This window comes from Quercus lobata, chromosome 7, assembly GCF_001633185.2.
Source record: "Quercus lobata isolate SW786 chromosome 7, ValleyOak3.0 Primary Assembly, whole genome shotgun sequence".
In the NCBI taxonomy this organism is placed as follows: domain Eukaryota; kingdom Viridiplantae; phylum Streptophyta; class Magnoliopsida; order Fagales; family Fagaceae; genus Quercus; species Quercus lobata.
The window spans coordinates 25789459-25808153 of NC_044910.1; the positions used below are offsets into that span (position 1 = coordinate 25789459).

The 18695-nt window shown below is 34.1% G+C and overlaps 2 protein-coding genes and 1 non-coding gene across 3 annotated transcripts; 1 reads left to right on the top strand and 2 right to left on the bottom strand.

Moving 5' to 3' along the window:
* Positions 1 to 5271: 5271 nt before the first annotated feature.
* Positions 5272 to 11785, bottom strand: LOC115953720 (homogentisate solanesyltransferase, chloroplastic). The gene is made up of 10 exons (XM_031071483.1): positions 11461 to 11785; positions 10926 to 11047; positions 10691 to 10837; positions 10313 to 10538; positions 9554 to 9627; positions 8634 to 8726; positions 8231 to 8348; positions 8033 to 8095; positions 7445 to 7477; positions 5272 to 5567 (listed from the first exon to the last, which is right to left on the bottom strand). Exons 1-10 carry the CDS (start codon positions 11689 to 11691, stop codon positions 5493 to 5495), a joined length of 1182 nt encoding a protein of 393 aa, XP_030927343.1. The 5' UTR covers positions 11692 to 11785; the 3' UTR covers positions 5272 to 5492.
* Positions 11786 to 11961: 176 nt separating this feature from the next.
* On the bottom strand, positions 11962 to 12034 carry TRNAA-UGC. The gene has a single exon. It is a non-coding gene; the product is annotated as a tRNA-Ala (tRNA).
* A 3372-nt stretch (positions 12035 to 15406) lies between these two features.
* LOC115951345 (40S ribosomal protein S28) lies at positions 15407 to 16716 on the top strand. The gene is made up of 2 exons (XM_031068556.1): positions 15407 to 15512; positions 16288 to 16716. The coding sequence occupies exon 2, from the start codon at positions 16289 to 16291 to the stop codon at positions 16484 to 16486; it is 198 nt and encodes a 65-aa protein (XP_030924416.1). The 5' UTR covers positions 15407 to 15512; position 16288; the 3' UTR covers positions 16487 to 16716.
* The last annotated feature ends 1979 nt before the right edge of the window (positions 16717 to 18695 follow it).

Here is an 18695-nt window from a genome sequence, read left to right on the forward strand (position 1 = left end):
CGGACTCAAGCCTATGGGGAAACCAAGTACAAAATAAGTTTTGGACAGAACCAAGGCCTTGCATGGTCCTCGGACTCAAGCCTATGGGGAAACCAAGTACAAAAAATAAAAATTACAAGTTTTGGACAGAACCAAGGCCTTGCATGGTCCTCGGACTCAAGCCTATGGGGAAACCAAGTACAAAATAAGTTTTGGACAGAACCAAGGCCTTGCATGGTCCTCGGACTCAAGCCTATGGGGAAACCAAATACAAAATAAAAATTACAAGTTTTGTACAGTACCAAGGCCTTGCATGGTCCTCGAACTCAAGCTTATGGGGAAACCAAGTAAAAAAAAGAAGAGAAAAATTACAAGTTTTGTACAGTACCAAGGCCTTGCATGGTCCTCGGACTCAAGCCTATGGGGAAACCAACTGCTCGGATAGGGAAAGTTCTCGGCTCAAATACTGTAAATTGTTAAGGCCAATAAGAGTGTTAGGATGATGGCGGGACGCTCCGCTATTCAGTAGCCTAAGGGGGCTGTTCATTTTTGCGGGTGATATGTCTTCGAATAATTACTTCCTACACCACATAGAACATCCAGTTCTAATCTCGGCTTTGTTTCGGGCAAGTATCGCTATTTACAGGTACGCATTGCTATGTCAAACAATTCTATTAAAGTTATGGTGACATCTTTTTATTAGCAAGTATTTTGGCTTTAGTTATCATTGATTCAAATGATATATTATTGTGCCGAGCAGTGCTTGCAAATTTGTAAAAACATAGACAGAACATGCGAAGTAAAATAACAACAACTTTTATTAATATGAAAAATCATTACAACGTACAAAGTGGGGCTCAAACAAGCCTATACAAAAGGTGAGCTGCCGAAGCAACACTAACATCTACAGTACAGATAAGTAAACAGTCAGGTGTCTTTTAAACTCGTCTTCAAAGTCTCTCCAATCTCTGCCTCAGTATTGCTCATATCGAAAGAAGAACCTTCTTTGGAAAAAGATGAAGGAGAAGGAAGAAGAATTTGAAGGAGAAGGAAGAAGAGGATGGAGGAGATGAATGAGGAAGATGGAGGACATAAGTAAAGAAGGAGGAGAAGAAGAGAGAAGAGATGAAAAGAAAGAAAAAGGAGCAAAAGAGGGAGAAGTGAAAGCACCAGGAGAGATCTGGTGCTGGGAAGACTAGGAAAGGGAGGCGGAGGGGGCCACCAATGAACGAAGAGAGGAAGAAGCAGAGACACTTAGTCCCTGCCTCGTTCCTGACTCCTAACACACTGGGGCCATATTAGGTATGCTCGTAAGAGAGCGGTTGGTTACGATGATGGGAATTCTCGACTCAGTCACGCCGGAAGTTTGACGTGATGAGCCCCTGCTTCGGATTTTGGCTGAAAGGAAAGGGGGACAAATCTTAAGTCTCCGTCATCCTTGCCCTGACCGAGCCATTTCAAGTTTCGTTAGGACAGGGCGTTTCTGGGAGGGGAATGGTTTTCTCATTGCTTACTGCTATGGCGAGTGTATTTCAGGTTAAGGAATAACCGGAGAGTAAAAGTAAACTCCGGAAGGAATCTAAGGGTTTCAAATCTTGGAGGGATTAAAGGGACTCATCTGTGGGAGAAACGATTCTTATTTCTCCTCTTTATATAGGGGACGAAGAGGAGAATACTTAATGTGTGCAGATCCCCGAGGAAATCTGCAGACAAGAATACACCCGTTTCGTCCCCCCACGCCATCAATAACCGTCAAATCTGGGAGGTCTCGTGAAGGGAAGATATTAAAGACGCGCTTCGGATAACCAAACGGCATAGGCGCATCATGAAGAAATTAAGAGGAGCATCTTGTAGACCGGTACACTTCTTGGGCAGGTGAAGAGTCGCCAGCGTCAGTCAAAGGCTGAATTAAGTGAGTCACAATAAAGGCTTGGTATTACCAAAACCCCCCATTCCAACCAGGATGTTGGACAGCAGGGTTTTGAGGGGCTATTGTGGGGCCCAATAATTTATGGGCCAGGCCCACTTGCTCATGGGGAGTTCAAAGGCCCGAGCCGAAAAAGGTAATGGCCCGGAGATGCAGCCGAGGACAGTTTCGTCCTCGGCAGACCCAAAGCTCCGTTGAGGGGAGGGGTAAAAAAGAGATAAAGGAACAAATGTGAAAGGAGATCTAAAATATCTTGGGAGAGTTATCCTTACTACCCTTCCCAGATAAGACTCTGCACCTAACAGAGCCGTATTCTCCAATTTTATCAACCATCCCCAACAATTCTGGGATTAGACTGATGGGACAAATATCAGTCTTGTAAAGATTGACTCTACACGTGGACGAAGGACAGCTAACGCAGGCTAGTATAAAAGAAAAGGTAGGTGAATCTGGAGAGGAGGCCCATTCCACCTCCAAAAAAAAGGGATTCCATGGGGGAAAACATCAGGAGAACACCTGCACATCACAGAAAAACCCACCGTCGGGTAATCGAGGTAAGACCTTAATAATCCTCGGATCAAGTCCGAGGAGTCCAACCCCATAGGATGCGACACTGTAGGGCTTAAATGTTCAAACCCAACTCCTCTTTCTATATAAATTCCTCTAAAATCAAGACCGGAACATCGCCCCGTGCCCAACGGCTAGCTTTTCAAGCCCACTCTCTACAAATCATATTGTGAGGGATCTTTCATGTGCGAGCCCAACATCATTATTGGGCCGCAAAAGAATCGTGTCCCTACAAATTTCTTGATCATTTACGAGATTTTTACCTCAATTTTTTTGTTATATTGTGTTTCTTTCTAGTAACAAATTTATCTAGTAAACTTTTTTGAAACTGGATTAATTTTTAAATTCTTCATTTTTTTTACTCTTTAAGTGTTTCATATGCAGATGTATATTATTTTTTCTACACATTTATTATTAAAAAATATTTATAGCCAAAAGAAATTCTATGGATAAAATTAGGTAGAATAAAAAAAATTCTGCATAGAGTAATAATAGTCTTAATTAACAAGAAAAGTATCTTGTAGTCTTAATTTGTATAAATAAAAACGGATTCACTACATTACTCAATGAATTGGATTAAACAATATAATACAACTGAAAAAAATACCATTGATTGGGTTAAGAGTACTAAAAAAATTAATTATATTATATATTGATATCTCTAAATAAATATTTATTCTAAATTTTTTTACTAAGTAATTTTTTTTTTTTTTTTTTTTTTGAGAAACAAACACATGCACACAAGGGAAAGGGAAAAGGGTTCTAACACAAAAGCACACCACAACTCCACTCAAAAGCTATGGTAAATTTTAAGGGAGGGTGAGGTAAGTTATATTACACACAACACACTCTCTTAAGTAATGTAGGACAATTACCCATTCTTTTTTTTTTTCTTTTTTCTTTTTTTGAGAAACAAACACACACACAAAAGGAAGAGGAAAAAGAGTTTTAACACAAAGAAAAACCACAACTAATTATTTACTAAGTAATTAGTTATGCAGTTATTTGTTGTAATCTTTTTCACATGCCTTTCTTTGTTAACAACTGGTGTGCAGATATTTTATTTTAAAAAAAAAACAAAGAAAGTACACTGGACAAGCCACAAAACCAATTATATATAAATATATATATATATATATATATATATAATGTTCTATAGGCTTTCCATTCTTGATTTGTTGTAATTGAGATTTTCTTTAATATATTAATGTTAATAGAATGAAATCCAAATATTTCATATTAAATAATAATTATTAAAAGGTTGAATGGCATATTATTTATGGCGAACAGTGTCCACGCCCCAATTTTACACAGATAAAGAATTTTGAGAAGATGATAAAGCAATGACTCAAGGATTTTAACGCCCATTTGGCTGGAGATTTTCAGTATTGTTATTTAAAATGATGTAAAAATTGTGATTTAAAAAATATTATGAAAACACGAATTTACAGTATTCATAAAACAAAAAATGTGTTTAGTAACATATTTCAAATAACATGTTTCAGTGTGTTAAAAAACATAATTTTGTGTTTTGTATGTGTGTTTTTTTTTAAAGCTGACAAGTAGGCCCCTAATTGGAATTGAAAATTGAAGCTTTATGTATTGTCTAATTAAGTGGGTCCTATGTTTTTCAAAATATTTACAAAAATGTCATTAAGTAACGTTGTTTAAAATCTAAAAACTGATAAGAGGTTTTTTCCAAATTCAGTATTTAAACATCCTAAAATAAGCAATGTAATTCAAACACTCCTAAAAAAACACTCCTACCAAACGTGTTATTTTTTAAAAAAACCATAATTTTCAGTGTTTAAATACTGAAAATTGTTGTTTGGAATCACATACCAAACTAATGAATTAAAACACAATTTTGAAAGAGTTTAAGAGCTAAACTTGAAGGCAACAATTTGAACGGAGAAGAATGAGTCTCGCAGCTACAAACATATATAGCTTAGAAAAATGACATTTTTATGCTTGAGTGACAAAATTTTCAACAATGTGTACAAGTAAACAAGGTTTGCACTTGATTTTTGTTTGCTTTGTTTGATTTTTGTTTGATATTTTGGATTTTGTTTTGCTTTGTTTAAGAGAGAGTATTTTTGAACTTGTGTGTGGGAGATAAATAATGAAATTAACACTCTAAAGCTCTCACATATAGAAAACAAGGAGTTAGGACTCATAGCATATCTCAGGAGCCACGTAGAATATTTTTCCCCTAATTTTAATTTGATAAAATAATTAATTTTTATTTATTTGCTAATATTTGGGGCTTAAAATGCCTATAGTTAGAACTCTCAAACAAGGAAATGCAAGGAACATTCTAAAAAAAATTCTTTTCATTTCATTTTATTTCCTCCTCCCAAACAGTGTGTAAAACAACAAAATTGTGAAATCGCTTATCACATTACAGTTTAAGATGAATGTATAATAAGAAGTGTGTAAGTATCTTTATTCATAAAAGAAAGGCAACAAGGATGCGGCACCCTCCACCTTCAAGTTACCTACGTAACACAGAGTCTTTCAATTAACACTACTTCAATTACTTTTATGTTACCGCTCAATTTTGTTTTAAGTGCCAATTTGGGCAATTCCCACAACATAACATGAACAATGTTCTCATTTTACACTCGACAGACTTCTTTTTAATTTTTGGTTTTGTGAGCATTTGGGGGCTAAGGCAAGGCTTCGTTGCTGTTATTGTTGTCGATGAGCTAATTTCTCACATTGGCAAGTGGGGGTAACGCTTGTTAATTTCTCACAAGGGTAGTGTTACAGCAATAGACTAAAACCAGAAAACCCACTAGCATTAATCCAGCAATTATTCTCAGCGTGGAAGTATTATTATATCGTTATGTCGAGTACAACATGTTACTTTTGCTTGCCAAGCAACACAATTTAATGCAGGAAAATTTTTATCATATAATGCATACAACAATATACCAATATCTGAAAGCATTCTCTGTTATTTACAAAAGCTCTCTCTCTTTCTAATAAGAGATCAGGAAAAATAAAGATTAATTTGCTAGATGAAAGGAAATATAATGTACTCAGCATAGAAGAGATTCCATATAAATCGGTAGAACCCAGCAATTGCTTCCTGCACAATGAAATCAAACTTAAGATCACGTGCTAAAACAGAATTGACCTTTTATGCTATGTTTGGAAGTTTGGTGGGAGAAGAGAGTAAAGGGGAAGAGAGTAATGGGGAAGAAAGTAAAGGAGAATGGTTTTCTTCCATCTTGTTTGGATGTTTTTAAAAAGCTGAAATTGGTTATATGCCTCTCAAACAAAGTGTAACTAGTTTTGTTACAACGTCTGCCAATTAGAGGTATGCATGCATCATGGAGACATGATCACTCCATTTTGCCTTTCTTCTTCTTCTTTTTTTTATTTTTATTTTTTTAATGACGTAGGAGAACTTCACTCAAATTAGTTGCACATGCAGAATATATCGTACAACAGCCCTCACTATTAATCAAACTCCTACGAGCAACTAAGGGCAAATTACAAATTATCTCCTTATAGCTTGGATAATTGCAAATTACCTGACTCTTGGAGTAAAAGGAAACATATTTCCTTTCTAATTGATGCATTCTCCCATGTGACACAGGTCACTTGAAATGAAAATTTTAGCTTTTAATTAACTCTCAGTGTGGCTTAAAGCTTCATCTAACAGATAGAAAAACAATTATGTTCTTGGATTATGTTCCTGCCTATTTCAGAGGGCCAACTGAGGGCTAAAGTTTGTGTTTCATGTGATCTCAGTGTGTCATGTGGAGAACCTGTCAATTGAGGTGGAACTAATGATAATTTCGTTATACTACAAACCACAGAGAAATTCAATGACAGTTTTTAAAAGAAAAGGAGTTCATTTGTAATTACTCCTAACCACAAGTAGATCATTTATAATAACCTTTTCTTTTTTGGGTAGTTAGAGATGAAAACAGGGGCGGAGGCACACATAAGCGGCCCCCCCCCCCCAAAGCTTTTGAAACCCCTATATAATACTATATAAAAACAAGCTAGCTCCTGCAAATGTATCTATTGGCCCCACCAAAAAAATTCACATAACTAGTCTAATATTAGTTTTAGTGGTTTCCCCTTTGAAATATGTTGTGGTTGTATGATCAATCAAAGGGTTGAGGCAATTATCTCTCAAAACTACATAGAATGACACACTAGCATGAGTGATAAAAAATATTTGATCTCATAAGTATGTCTCAATTTTATTAGTTGACAATTGGATGTATCTAGAGCATGAAACTATTAGGATTAAAGAAGGTATATGGAAGTAATGAAAATAATTAGCTAAGTGGGGTTGTCTAGCAAATTATGGCATATAAAATGATGAAAACAAAGTAAAAGTATGAGTTACCTTTCAGTCATTAGCCTTTGGTTAAGCAATTGACTGGAGCAATTGTCATATGTGTTTATTTTGTTGTGGGTCTTATGCATCATACAATGTTAATTTCTTTATAGCATTCATTTTGAAATATGACTATTTTTACAATTACAATATTTTAGTTTCTCAAGTGGACTTCACCTAACAAAACACACGTTTACTCAAACCAAAAATAAATAAATAAATACAAAGTTGTCCAATTGCCTTTTTTTTTAAGTAAACAAGAGTGCACTATATTTGTGCATGTTCAAATGTGAAAGTCGCTAAAAGTTTATTGTTTTTCTTAAACTAGTGATTTTTTTTTTTTTTTTTTTTGTGTGTGTGGCAATCTTAATCTTTAAGCTTCATTTCTTTATTTCTCTTAACTCTAACTATCTCACACATACATACACATAAATATATGAGTTATGAGTCTTATGACTAATGTACAAGCATGTAATTCGGCCCCCAAGTTAAAAATCCTGGCTACGCCCCTGGATGAAAATATGCATTCAAGGAAACCTCCAGCTAAAGTAATGAAATTGATGAAAACTTGCTACCATAAGTTCATGCAACATCAAGCAATGAATTACCTTAGTGTAATTTGCTTGTTCTAATACCCATGCCTGTTATTACAACAAAAGAAATTGTAAGCCCGAGCTTTTAAAATTTAAAATATCTGCATGAATGCAAGTGTGTGTGTGTGTGTGTGCGCGCGCGCACGCGTGTGTGTGAGGTTGGAAGGTGTTGGGGTTGGTCAAAATCTTAGTCCAAGAGATGAAGGGTACAATGAGATATATGCATCGATCTGATGGCAACCACTATAAATTGGCTAGGACAGTTCAATATGATATAAAACCAAAAATTAGTCATTGGGAAACTTTTTAAAGAATCATTTATGCCATAATCAGATTCCTTTCAAAACATTTATGCAAGTTCCTGCATTATTCTACTACGGTATGTTTGGAATGGAGGGAGAGGAGAGAAGATAGGAAGGGTGGCTGGAATATACTAGAATCTCCTCCCAATCAAAACATTGGGTAAACAAGAAATTCAAAATCAAGAGGAAAAGCAAATATCATGGTCCTCCAATGAAAAAGTGTTCAACGCATAAATATTCACAGGAATGACATACTGGTTATTGTGGTAATCAGACAAGTTATAAATCCCAAGAAACAAACCTGGAAGATTAAGATCAACGCCAAGATTACATGAGCAGGTATCATTAAGCTACGGTTGAAAGCCTGTAAACATGTAATTGAAGGACTTCAGTTTGGGCTCATCTTTGCTGAAGAATATTAAGAATGAATACATACATGCATAAGCTGTACAGAAACGTGTAAAAACAAACAGAATAACTTCAACAGAAACATGTTCACCTGAGGCATGTAAATTGCTGCCAATACAGAAGCAACATAATTTACTAGCAAAAGCCCAGAACCAAGGAACGCAATGTTTCTGACTCCAAGCTTCGTTGCAAAGGTTGATATCTGATACCTGTAATAATGATTAAATTAGATTGGTATTAGATGAACGTTGATTAATTAAACAAGGGATGACTGACTTCATGAGGGGAAAAGAAACAGCTGGGTTGGGTTTGGACTTTGGATTTTAACATGTGAGACAAAGTTTCAAGAAATAAAACAGCAAATTGCAATTAATGCTTGTAGAAATCAGAAATCCAATACATACAATTTGTATGAGAAAAAAAAAAAGAGGTAAATGAGATATCAGCAGCTCAAAGAGAAAAGTAAATTAAAAAAACAGAAGCCTGGAACTTACTTACGATCACCCTCTACATCTGGAAGATCTTTTGTTATGGCAATGACCAGGGCAAACATTGTCACAAAACTAGTGATGAAAGCCACAGGTGAGCTGCAGATGGAAATTGACGTCTCAAAATTTTGAAGATGTGTACATGAAGCTGAAATATCATATATAGGTCCAAATTTCCACACCAAAAAAAAAAAGATTTATATATATATATATATATATATCAAAATAGGTGCTGCATTAACCCATATAGCTCATCCTTTACACAAAAATCAGGATAGTCTGTTACTTTTGATCTGGTGGAGTTCATTTTTCCGGAAAGGTTCCAAGGCATAAAAACTCTAACTCTCGTGACTCAAGTTAGGCACTCATTGCAATTTTAAGCAATGAAAATAAAAATAGAATAAATCAGGCCAACTCCCTAAATACCAGATCCCAGGTTGGAAAAATGAAGGCCAACAAGTCATACAGAAGAACTTTTACCTTTAGACAAGAACTAGGAGTACAATGCAAATAACTCATTTATCTTTTATTTTGGTAACTGTCAGAGGTCCATATCTGAGCAGGTGGGTATCTTGAACTAGTCCTTACCAAGCATATATTATGAGTATTTAATTATGGAGTGGAACCAACTATGATAGCCAAAGTGGTTCTAGATCTTCAAAGGACTGGAGTCAGACCAGATAGATAGGGGTATCTTTCTGAAGCCCCCTATATAGTGAAGTATGTAATGCCAAAACCTAATTCTACCTTTAATTTATTTGTTTCTTGTTATAAGTTACAATGACAGCATCAACTTAAAAGATCCTGGGCTGGTGATTCAGGAAGCCCATAATGCCCATTTCTTTGAACCCTGGGTGAAACATGTGAGCTACAGTTTCATATTAATCAACTAGGTTATGATGGATATATAATAAATGGTAACCCACCTCCACTCAAATGTAAGTCCAAGGGCTGCTCTAGTGGCATAATATACACCAAAATTAAGAAGAAAACCCCGTACCTGCAAAGTTATTTTTTGGTTAATTCCACAGTCTGTTCTAGAGATTCATCTGGCAAGCTAAATTGTAAATTATTGTGCTAACGCAGGCAAAATAACATCATCAATTGTATGCAACAACAATCTCCATCACCATGTTTCCCACCTGGAAACCTGACAAACAATTTTTTCCTTCTCAGACTTGAATCCCATTGAACTTATTCTTCTTAGCTGAAGTTTTTTTTTTGGATAGGTACATGGCTCTAAGTTTTACTACTTCATTACAAATAAATAACTAAATAATACGAGTGTGGGTACAAATGTATGCACGTGCATGTGTGTGTAGCTACTTTTCTTTTTTGGTAGGGTACTTCCTCTGAACTTAGTGAGGACAATGTCATCTTAGAATGTGAATTGATAACCCTTTTCAACTTCACTGGCCACGGCTTAAAATGAGCCATTTTGTATTTCTATTACAAAAAGTTGTCCTTTTCTTTCTCATAAATAAGTTAAATATTGGTGATTTTAAAATGTAATCTAACAACCTTTTTCTCCTTCATCATCAATCAGTGAAATTGAGGATAATTAAATCTTACACACCAATCATTTTTTCAAAGTTTGTGCCTCAGCCTAAACAGATATCAAGTTATCTAATCTTGTGTGGTCTTCAATAGCCAAAATTGTTAGCAGGGGAGAAAACAAGCCATACCGTGGCAATTATAAGAAATGCTGCAACTGGAAATCTCTTCATCCTAAATGGAGGAACTGAATAGATGGTGCCAAGAAAAAGACCAAGACAGTAAAGAGAGGAGATGAAAGGGCCGAAGTTCAACCCAACAATCAATAGGCCAGTCACTGCAAAAAATATCACCAAAAACCAAGCAGATTGAACTGAAAGATCCCCTGCTGCTATAGGTAAATAAGGTTTGTTTACCCTGCAAATGAAACAGAAAGAGGCTATGTTCATAAAATTTATGCATACTTCCACAAACAGTTTAACAAACTAGGGAGAATCCAGTTATATAAATTGTTTCCAACATGCAATATACAAGTAACAGAAAAGTCCATGTACATGTTCACTACTTACTTGTCGATTTGAACATCGTAGATCTGATTAATTCCAACTATATAGCCATTCCCACATAATAAAGCAAAAAGACCAGAGAATGCCTTAAATAGTAGAGTCCACTTTATCAAATGCGAGTTCTCAACCAACGCTCTTGCCACCAAAGCACTGCAAACATATTAAAGATTAAGGCATGGATTGAGCAAAAGATCATCAAACCCACATTAAAAAATGTCATCTTATGGTAATCACTTACATGGACCCTAGAGTTGTTCCCCGAATGGTATGTGGTCTAAGAAATCTCCAGCACGCATCTTTAAAATCCGAAAATTTATTCAGTACTGGCTCAGATCCAGCTGCTCCAACCTGAGTGCAGGCCTGGCAATATCCCACTTCACATTAATGCCACTCATAGAGATTATATAGTCTTTAGTCTCAGTAACCACAAAGAATCCAACTATAATATAATTAATGTATTAAATTAAACCGAATCAAGTTCTAAAATTGAATAGATGACATTGTCGAATCAAATTATCATTTTTTATACACCAAAAATCATATCCTTATTGTATTACTGTCTAGTACTATCCTGCCTGAACTGCTCGTTTTCGTTTATCTAGAGTAAAAATGAACTGGGCAAAGTGCAAAAGTGATGATATTTGTATAAAATACATGAATTTCAAGAAATTAAATAGACCCAAAGAAACAATTTTTGAATATGTTTCCATTCCAATTACTCCCTATTTTTTTTGGACAAAAAATTAAAAGTAGTTTAAGAAAATGAAACGTACCCGGATGGAATTACGCCTTGTGTGTAGTGTGGTTGAAGCGGGGATTGAGGAAATAGTGTGAGTGTAAAGGGAAAGTGAAGGAAATCTTAATCTTAAAAGAGAGTGGTGTGATTTGGTAGTAATTGTGGGCTTAGTGGGTATCTTTGTATGATTAAAGGGAAAGGGTGTCTTAAACTGTGTGTTTAAGCGGTGAATTCGAAGTGAAGACGAAGGAGAGAGTGAGAGCTCCATGCAAAGAGAGAGAAGGAGAGGGATTGGGAATGAGAAGAGTGAAGAAGTGAGGCAAGTACTAGTCCAAGTCGAGAAGTGGGGTCGGTCTTTTTAGCAGGCTAGAGCTTTAAATTGGCTTCACTTTCACACCGTTCGTTTTTAGTTACACGACTTAACACCAACTAGAAAGTCTAGTAGAACTAGGCGGTAAAAGGTCAACAGACTCAAAAAGGACAAAGACAAAGTTAACAAACATAGAAAAGAGGAAAAAGAGAAAGAAAGAAAAGAAGGTGGAGATGCGGGGTATCGAACCCCGTACCTCTCGCATGCAAAGCGAGCGCTCTACCATGTGAGCTACATCCCCTTTTGTTTTATTATGTATACATTATAATTAATCACTACTTTTAATTTAGCAAACAAAGTTAAGTTTTTTTTTTTTTTTTTTTTTTTTTTTTGAGAATCAGCAAACAAAATTAAGTTAAGGAACGGTATTAGTTGAGGGAAAAAAACACAGAGGCTCCGAAGTAGGGGAGGATTAAGACATTGGTGGATAAAAAAGTATAGGATTGGCTCCATTAACCAAGTTTTGATGTAGGTAAAATATATATATATATATATATATATATATATATTCACATAAATTAACATTATTTTCATTTAAGCCTTGAAGCTCCAGGATTATGTTCTAATTATTGTACTGTATAAAATAATGGAAAATAAAAATACAAATTGGTTCTAATTTATAAATAAATTTCATATACCATGTAGAATTAAAATGTTTTCACGTGTCTTTTTTTTTTTTTTTTTTTTTTGGAGAAAAAAATGCTTTCACATGTGATTGCCCATTAAACTAATTTGAAATTTAATATTGTTGTGCACAATAAAGAATTAATTTTTTTTTGTCGAATATGTACAATAAATATTGTAGAATTTAATATTGTTACGTAGAATTAGTATTTAGGTTTACATTATTAGTACTCTCTTTGTATTAGAACCAAAGGCGGAGCCAGGGGGGGTCAAGGGGGGACCACTGCCCCCCCTAGCCCACCCAAATTTTTTTTTTTTTTTTTGATACTATCATTTTTATTTTCAGTTTTGAAGGTGAGAACAGTTGTTGGTTTTTTTTTTTTTTTTTTAATTGACTCGTTTTGGTTGCTGATGAAGTTGTGAAAAATGAAATATATGTATATATATTTTATACTTGTTTTCCTAATCATTAATGGAACAAAATCACCTTAGCTACTTAACATATTTGTTGTTTCTATTTTTTTTCTTTTTAAATACATAAGATATATGTGCATAAAATGCATATATCTTATACAAGTTTTGCCCCCCCCTCAACTCAAATTCTAGCTCCGCCACTGATTAGAACCCCCAGATCCTCTATGCGTGTGTTTGTTTCTAACAAATAAACATTAAAAAAAAAAATTAAAAAAATGTATTACATTCTTAGCAGTTTCACGGGATCACACATTTCATGCATTATAATTATTCTCCTGCATTTTAGGTTTAGGTAGTTTGTTCACGTAAATTATGGCTATAGCTTAATTCTAGTTTCATTTATGGTAAGGATCTTTATTTTTTGTTTGATATAAAATTATTGAATATTCTAGGAGTACTATAAATTTGTACTCCCCCCTCTCACATGAATTGTGGATCACACCATAAATTTAATTAATGGAACTCACAATTATGTAAGAGGGGAGAGTATGCATTTATGATACTTCGAAAGTATTCAATAATTACCCTTATTTGAGAATCTTAGGATTACAACTTGTTTTTCTTAATTAGCTTTAGGTTTCTTTATGGTTGAATGGTAAATGTGGACTTTGTCAAACTCTTCATATGTTCTCTTTTATAAAAATTTTCAGTGATATAATGGTAAAATTGGTTTATATTAGTCATTGTACCTGAATCCATCAATCTTATGACAAAGCAAAATGGACATAAAATTTTATCATTTCGTAGCTTAGCCTATAAAAGTAAATTTGAGGACATAGATTAAGTGATTTGTCTATATTATTTTCCTTTTTACTCATATTGTAACTAGGATCCAATCTCATTATATTTTTTTCATTAATGTATTTATTTTAAATTTATTGAAGTTGCCATCTTTAAATTAAGTGGAAAATTTATCGCAAGTTCCGTAATTTAGGGAGTGCATATGCAATAGAAAATCTACTACAAATAACATAAATCATCTTGGGTCGTGGCTTTTATCCTTTTTTTTTTTTTTTTTTTTGGCTAAATTAAGAATGAGGTATCTACGTGAAGGCAATGAATAATACAACGTGTGTCACCAAGACCATGATGTGACTATCATTCAAATCAGTTACCAGCTAAAGTAATACGAAAACTCCTACCATCAAGTTACATTCACGCAGTTGTTCATCCTTAGAATTTCAAAAGTAGTAAGATGACCCTTTAACATCATAAAATGATATATTTTCGTTTATAGAGTTGCTAATTTTTCACTTTCTTAATTTAAATTTGCTTAATACATTAATGTTTGGTGGATGAAAAAACAGTTGCCCTCCACAAGCACTTATAGTGATTATTACTCTAAGAGTGCATAGTAGTCAATTATCAAATTATTAAATAAATTTAAAAAAAAAAGTACCAACTAAATTACATTATTTGCCATTATTTGAAACTTTAAGGTTGAAAATGGAAATTTGGACAAACTTTAAAAGACCAAATGTAACACTAAACACAAATTTTTTTTTTTTTATTTTTTTTTTTCATGCTTGTTAATAATGGTAAATGTCCAAGCATATGTTAAATAAATACAAAGAAGAGAACCATTTGTAGGATGATCTTCTACCTTATTATTATTATTTTTCTTCCTTCACTTTGTAGGTTTCAATTAACTCAATTAATAAAATATTTTATCTTTGAATAAGGATCATGTTTGAATCTCACTTGTAGTCAATAAATGATAATTATAGTTGAGCAAACGTAATAAATTAAATCCAACTATATTCTTCTAAAAATAAATAAATCTAATTGTATTTATTTTTTATTCTAAAAAAATTTGTTCTCAAGTCTGCATTTAAAAAAAAAAAAAAAAAAATTGTAGACTTAAGGACAATTTACAACGAATCTTTTTCATCTTAAGGTGAAAGATTATAATTTTTTACATTTAAAAAGTTACATCCCATCATAAATAATCAATCCGCAGTTAAAGTAATTACTATCATAGAGAACAAAGTTTCCCTCCAAACTAGTTTTGAGAGAAACCCTTTAAACTTCTCATATATTTCTCTTTTGAGTATGAATTTTGAAAATCTAATCGTTAAATTTCATGTTCCTTATGTTCTTAACATGCATATCAAATTTCGTTCAAATTGGATATTATTTACTATTTGGTCAATTAACTTATTTTTTATATATAACTTTAGATTACAAAAACTTGAAATTATAACATTTATTTGATAACATAGCAATTGATTTTTGATTTTCTTAAAATTTTGTAAGTATTAAGAATATAATAAAAACATACAATCTAACGGTTAGATTTTCAAAATTCACACTCAATATAAATATATATAATGAGTTTGTAGGGTTTCTCTCCAAGCAGACATTTATATTTAGAAAATGAAAAAGATAAATGACCAAAACAACCTAACTTTTCATGAAACCCTCGTGGGCAATATGGTAATTTAGCACACAGGGGCTGTCATTTTTTTTTTTTAAATTACCATATTGCCCACGAGGGTCTATATAAATTCAAAGACTAGGGTTTTCGCCTCCATTCTCGGTTCAAGGCAAGAACTCCGAAGAGAGCGCAGCTACAAAATCATCTTGTTCTAGCCTTCCCTCCCTCACTCAGCTCAGCTCAGGTATTCTCTTTCCATTTTCTTTCAAACTTTGTTTATGAAGTTTGTTTTATTTTTATTTTTTTCCTTAACTGTTGTGTCTTAAATATATTTGTTGCTGAAAGGGTTTTTTTCCTATTTTGTAGATCTGCTAGTTGTTCTATATTTGTAATAACAATACTGTCTATATTTGTGAGAAAAAGCCCTCTGATATTTGTTTGGAACCTGAGAAAACCTAGGAAAGTGCTATTATTATGTTTTACTGTTTTAGACAATAACTGAATTATTATAGACTAAAGTTGGAAGCTTTTTGATACAGGAGCTATGGACTGACTTGTTGAATTTATTGTAAATACTGGTTTGCAAATTGTGTATGCTTGTAGCTCTCCAAGTTTACTCTTTATGGTTTTGAATAGAAATACCCACTTTGGTTTTAAATTCTTTGTTGATATTGCGAGCTATAAATGTGTTTTCTGGAACTGTAATGGTGTTTGGATCCTGTTTTAATGAGTGAATAAAATCATTGTTACAGGACACCTACAAAATTTACTTTATTTGGTTATGTTGTTTGCTATATACAAAAGCAAGTTTGTAATGCTAGTAAGTATTAGTTGGTATTGTTCATATTGTATTTGATTGGAAGCTGGCAATGGGTATGGGTTTATGTTTTCGCAGGAGATTGAATCCCCAGATCCTTGAACAATTCTTTTGTCAATAATTTGCATAGATGTTCATATATTTTCATGTCTGCTTTTGTGTGAAAATTTTGTTTTACTGATATTATTTGTTACTTGTGCAGGATGGAATCTCAGGTGAAGCACGCAGTCGTGGTGAAAGTTATGGGTCGGACTGGATCCAGAGGTCAGGTGACTCAGGTCAGAGTCAAGTTTCTGGATGATCAGAATCGGTTCATTATGAGGAATGTTAAGGGACCAGTGAGGGAAGGTGACATCCTTACCTTGCTCGAGTCTGAGAGAGAAGCCAGAAGGTTGCGTTGATGGGCTCGTTGGTTTCACCTCCTATCCTCTCAGTTTTGGCAGCTCAGGCAGTACTGCTTTCATGATGTGTTAGTTAGTTAATGGCTTTATTGTTGTTGTTGACATGTTGCCACTATGTGGTTTTTAGTTTATATTTCTGAAATTAAGTATAACAACTTGAATTTTGAGATGAAATGTTTGTATTGGATGCTTCAATCTTCAATATTTGAAAGACTAAGTTTGGTTTGACATATTCGTATTGCACTCTTGCTTGCTCCAACTAAATTTTAGTGCTCTTTACACTGCGCTCATTGCTTGATGGTTATTAATTAAGCTTTAAAATGTGGGATGCGACTATGCTGAACTCTGTTAAACCTATGAAATCATTACATAACACTTGCAGATTGTCAATTGTTAGTTTCCATAACGGGCAAGTTTCACAACCAAGATGGTACAGATTCTATTGACGCTTTATTAGGGCCAAGGACGTCTCTTTCGTCAATTTTATTATGGCGAAGGATGTTAAAATATGTGTATATTTATCAATATATTTCATTTAGGTTTTCTTTTCATCCCAAATTTTGATAGTGTTGAGGATAGAGGAGAAAATCCCAGTAATTTTGTCTTTGTGACAAATTAAATCCTATAAACTTGTAAATATGTTACTTTAAACATTACACACTTTCATTATTATGCCAAATTAAACCTGGCCACTTAGTTCTGGCTTGCCTGATTACCCTAATGTTAGCCAGGTTTACTCTCACATGAAAATCCTTTTTTTTTTTTTTTTTATCCCGAAATGGCGGCTGTTGTGTTCTCTATCTCACAACTCAATGGAGATCCTAAAAAAAAAGATATAGAGGCTATTGTATTTCTCTCATATCAATTGAAGATCATGTTGTGGTTTGGTTCCACCAGTAAGGCAAAACTAACGCAGTATCAATGGAATTCACCATGATCCTCGTTATCGTTATAACTTGTAAGAGCGCATCAGTCTTAACAGGATTTTTTTATTTTTTTAGAGAAATCAAATTCAATAACAAGAAAAGGATTACAACAGAGAGCCACTGGCAGGATCTAAAGGGGGTGGGGTAACGCCTTTCCAAACGTGGTGAAATGGTTGATCTTGGCAAACTAAGCTAGCTCATAAGCAACTCTGTTGTAGTCCTGTTTCAAGTGATTGAAAGAGCAGTAAGAGAAGTGTACGTTTTTAGACCCCTTAGAACACAACCAGATTAACCTAGTTAATTAGTCAAGTGATTACTTAGTCAAATTATCAGATCTAGATTAACTCAAATATATCATATCATTGTAAAGTGCGGAAAATAAATAACACAACGATATGATAACTCGGGAAAACTAAACCGGTAAAAAACTTGAGGAGGATTTAACCTAACTATTCTCAAGGTAAAACAAATTCATTATGAAAGAATTGAAATTTACGCAATAGCGACTTAGACCACTAACATCTTATTACTACCTCGAATAGGAAACTTACTACCACGACCACGTGACAGCTCCGAGTCCATGGACTATTTCTTTCTTGGATTCCTAGCAAGCACAAGCACTCCCGCTTGTGTATCTTTAAGCTCTTGAATTTGCAACTGAATTGATCACTAAGCTCTCGACATCAATCTTGAGATTGGAAACCCTAAATGTATGTGACGGCAAACACCTCTAAATCTCACAAGAAGATTCACACACACAGCATAAAGAGCAACCAAGTTCTTAGAGAGCTTTTGGGTACAAAACCCTAAATCTACAAAAGAGGCACACTCTTCTCTCTCTAAAAAACTTATAAAAACGTTTTAGGGTTTCCTTTATATATAAGAGTGTTTTACTTGAAACCCAATACGTTTAAGTAGAGTTTGGGCTGAATTGGAACTTTGCAGAAAAATAAATCTACACATGGTTCGATCGATCGAGCCTTGCAGATTTAGTCCAATAAATTCTGCAATCACTCGATTCCAATTTTACAAATAAACATACTTTAAGCAAGCCTAAACTTAGACTCTATGTTTTGATCATGGTTTGTTAACATAATACAAATTGAAGTTCTAATACATTAGTTCCTAAAGTCTTAGAACCTAACAAGAAGGAAGCCTTGGCTTGCAAAATACCCTCCACCAAGTGCCCTGCTTCACTTCCAACAAGACCTTGGTTGATAGCTTGGATGACCTGGAGTGCATTAGACTCAAAGATGACATGGGAGAGTTCCATTTCTTACGCC